General features: G+C 34.3%; 1 protein-coding gene across 1 annotated transcript in view; it reads right to left on the bottom strand.

Annotated features, from left to right (window-relative positions):
- Positions 1-2,065: 2,065 nt before the first annotated feature.
- Positions 2,066-4,205, bottom strand: part of LOC107583891 (pleckstrin homology domain-containing family G member 7-like) — a 19,521-nt gene continuing 17,381 nt past the window's right edge. The window contains exons 11-13 of the mRNA XM_016270245.1: positions 3,656-3,809; positions 3,372-3,469; positions 2,066-2,813 (exon numbers count right to left, since the gene is read on the bottom strand). Coding sequence (XP_016125731.1) covers positions 2,709-2,813; positions 3,372-3,469; positions 3,656-3,809 — 357 coding nt within the window. The 3' untranslated portion in view covers positions 2,066-2,708. The remainder of the gene's footprint in view (positions 2,814-3,371; positions 3,470-3,655; positions 3,810-4,205) is intronic.

Raw genomic sequence — 4,205 nt, 5'->3', positions numbered from 1 at the left:
CAGAACACAAGATATTTTGAAGAATATTGAGAGCCAAACAAACAAAAATTGTCCATACAATGGGAACCGAAACTCTTTATTTACTGACATTCTTCAAAATATCTTGTTGTCTTTGTTTATTTAGCAGAACACAAGATATTTTGAAGAATATTGAGAGCCAAACAAACAAAAATTGTCCATACAATGGGAACCGAAACTATTTATTTACTGACATTCTTCAAAATATCTTGTTGTCTTTGTTGATTTAGCAGAACACAAGATATTTTGAAGAATATTGATAGACAAAAATGTACCATACATTGGAAGTCAGTGGGAACTGATACTATTTACTGACATTCTTTGAAATATCTTCTTATAAGTCTTGCTTTCTTTGTGTGTTTTGCAGATTACAAAAGAAGGTATTTTGAAGAATGTTGATGACCGAACTATTTCCGTTCCCCTTGACATCCATTTTATTTTTGTTCAAACAGTAAAAGTCAATGGGGTCCAAAAAGGATTCTTTTGGACCCCATTGACTTTCACTGTATGGACAAAAAAACAGACATTTTTCAAAATATCTTCCTGTCATACAGGTTTGAAACGACATGAGGGTGAGGAAATGACACAATTTTCACTTTTTTGGTTAACTATTCCAATATTAGAAGCTGAAAGTGTGGCCAGATGGTCAGAGCGTCATTGTAAGCGCTTAGTGTAGAGCTAAATGCGAGCGAGTGCAACTAACTGCTGTAAAGTAAGCTTCACTGTATGTGGTTTATCCAGTAGCCATGTTTTGATGTTTTCGCTCTGCTTAATAGGTTGTAACGCCGACTTGCAGCATTGATGGCACTGTTTGCTGTCAGTGTGATTCTGGGGTATTGTTTACTTCCTGTTTGTGTGGGTAGATGGATCCAGGTGCATAATGATCCGTAGGTATCCCAGGAAGAATCATTAATGTCTCAGGATGTTTTGCGCTCATCACCAACTCTGTCATGTGACATGATTTCAGAAAATGTAATATTATATGAATATTAGCCCTTTAACTTGATTGTGGATGAAATGTATGCTGCAGTCAACAACAGTGATAAATGCCACTCAGTGCCATATAACTGGTCAAAACCCTCCATCTGACAACAGTGCTGTAATTATTAGCTGTGCGTTGGTGCACATTCAGAAGAAAAGCAGGTTGTGCAGCTTGCAAATAAAGCTAATTTGTGACCGCATATGCAAAGTGCATCACTTGTAGGTTTTTGCATCAGAACTACTCACTAACAGTACCTGTTATATGGTTGTCATGCATTATTATTATTGATTGGCTCATATTTCCATGTGCTGAACAGCAGGGTGTTCACATTCATGTTGTGGTAATGTGTTTGTGTGCCTTATGTCAAGTTTTGTTTCTATCACTCAATGCAGACACATCTTAACAGGCAAAGCCTATCAAATACATGTTAACTCATTTAGCAGGTTCCTACATATGTGTGATATGAAAGCAGTATCAGAAATGGATGAAAAAATCAATCAGAATATACTAAATACATTTTTTTTAAAAAGTGTAAGATATCACATACTGACAGTGATTTCAGGTTAATTGGTTTGTTTGCCGGAAGGTCCTGACTCAAATGAAGAACAGCTGAACTACTTCATTACCTGAGATGTTTTGTTGTTATGGAGGAAAAAATGTTCAGAAGTATTATGTTTTCAAATTTTCCATCATGTTTAAGAGTAAACAATAAACTAGCTGTTTCTATTTTCTTTCATTGTCCTGCTGTGTAATTTTAGTATTGTTTATATACTACTGTTGAATTTATGTATTAAATTTGTTTTATTTTTAATATCAGGTTAAATTTAAGTTTAAATTTGTCAATTTTGTTGTGTGCTTTGGTCGTATTTGTTTTTTAAAACATTTTAGAACTTAATCTTTTGTGTTGGCAACTAACTAAAATACATTTTTCATCTAATAATTCTATTTTATTTCAGTTTTAATTCAAAATACCAAAAACTATTACTTGTTTTAGTTTTCCTGGTGTCCTGGTTAAACTTTAAAATGAAATACTTTGTTCGTGATGTATAAAAACAACTTAATATTTTATTTTTCATGGTCAACCAAGTAAATTATTCACGAAACAAGGCAGTGCATAATATTGTTTTAAAGAAAATTGTAATTTATACAAATGAGAGTTTTGCTAACCTACACACTGTATTACAACACATACAGTAGGTTCTTTTATCTAAGCATTTAAGTTTCCCCACAATACACAGTGTCACTCTCTGACACGCAAATTCAGCATATTTTTTTGTGTTATGAATGTGCAACATTCTGTTCTCCAAAAATTATTAAAAAGTGCAAACTGCTCAGGGTCACCACTGGAACAATGTTGATGTATTTCCATTTTTAACAAAAAAATGTTGTTTCAAACCCCTATGACTTTCTCTAGGACATAATCAAAAGTGACTTTTGCACAATGCGAGTCATATAGAAGACTTGAATACTTTCATGGTGATGTCTGTCCTTTTACAAACTTGACAGCTTCAGTCCTGTTGTATGGAAAAGAACAGTTCAGACATTCTAGTAAAAGCCAGTCAGGTTTGGAATGACATGAGGTGAATTAACGATGACTGAATTTTCATTTTGGGGCAAACTTTTCCTTTAAACTACATGAAATGCCTTTGTGCGCTGCGGTGGTTCACTGGCGCTCTGGGAGAAGTTCTCTAGAAAGTCTCTGAATAAATTAGATCTGTGAAGACTCCAGAAAAGAGTTCCTGACTCGCGGCTGCTGACAGTCCTGCTTCAGCAGGGAACTGATGGCATCCTCAATCTCCGACACCCACGCTTTCTGAAACACACACAACATACAGCCTGAATAAGACTGTTTTTGTGTGATTTGAGCTAAAAGCCAAGTTTATAATACCACTGTTAGATTTTATTGCCAATCTTTTATGTTATTTATATGTAACCTTGACTGCATTTATTTGATAAAAAATACAGAAATATTGTGAAATATTTTTACTATTTAAAATAAATGTTTTCTGTTTGAATATATTTTAAATTGTAATTTATTCCTGTGATCAAAGCTGAATTGTAAGCAGCCATTACTCCAGTCTTCAGTGTCACATGATCCTTCAGAAGTCATACTAATATGCTGATTTGCTGCTTAAGAAACATTTCTTATTATTATCAGTTGAAAACAGTTGTGCTGCTTAATATTTTTTTGTAAACCATCTTTTTTTTTTCTTCCAGAATGAATATGTAATGTAATGTCAAATTGACACTAAAATTGAATAACCTGAGGATGTTTGACATGTCAGCACTGGTTAAGTTTGTGAATTATGGGTGTTGGGTGGAAATCAAAGCATGGGTCTTTGAAAACACATTAGCAGGATTCAGGATTCACCTTCACAGATTCAGTCTGGGCTTGCAGAATGAAGACTCCGATGCATTGCTGGTAACGATTCTGGTGCATTATTATGAAGGAATTGGGCAGACCAGATGCTGAAACATTCAGAGATAAAATGTCAGTCAATCAGTGAGAACTTCAGTGTTTATATCAGTGCTGATCACACATGGGTTGATCCATCCTCAATGGAAATGTCTGTATTACTAAATAATTAATTACATAACAACTGCAACATGATCTCAATCCAAAGAGTATGGTATGTCTGTGCGTGCTGTCAGCACCTGTGGCGTTGAGCTGGTCTATGTTCTTTAACTGCAGGCGGTCCAGAGAGATGGGCTGGTCCAGGACAATGAAACTACAGCTCTCCTGTAATAAGAACTCAAGCTCTTGGCCCGCAGCCGGACGCAGGGGGTTCGACTCCACCACGCCAGACTTCTGCAATACAAAACCACAAGGCTGTGATATTAGTTGTTTAAAAGTTTGGCCTAACTTATGCATAAAGTAAACCTTAAACAGCACTGGAAAGCTATTTTACTTCTGTATTGTGCTGTATTTCCAAGTGAAAGAAAATATTGAAACATAATAAATCTTGGATGGGATTGAACTTGTATCCATCTACATTTTCAATCATATTTTCTAGGAATTGATTGTATTGTGAAAAGTGGCCCTTCCACACCAGACCTGGATGCTACATTATTTAAATATACATTAAATGTTAACTGATGTTAAATTAAAATCGAGTAATATTTTAAAAAGTTATTATATTGAAACAATATATATATATATATATATATATATATATATATATATATATATATATATATAAATTCA

The sequence above is a fragment of the Sinocyclocheilus grahami genome, unplaced genomic scaffold, assembly GCF_001515645.1.
Source record: "Sinocyclocheilus grahami isolate Dianchi unplaced genomic scaffold, SAMN03320097.WGS_v1.1 scaffold55.1, whole genome shotgun sequence".
Taxonomy (NCBI): domain Eukaryota; kingdom Metazoa; phylum Chordata; class Actinopteri; order Cypriniformes; family Cyprinidae; genus Sinocyclocheilus; species Sinocyclocheilus grahami.
The sequence above is the reverse complement of the archived record's forward strand: the minus strand, read 5'-3'. Positions and strand labels throughout refer to the sequence as shown.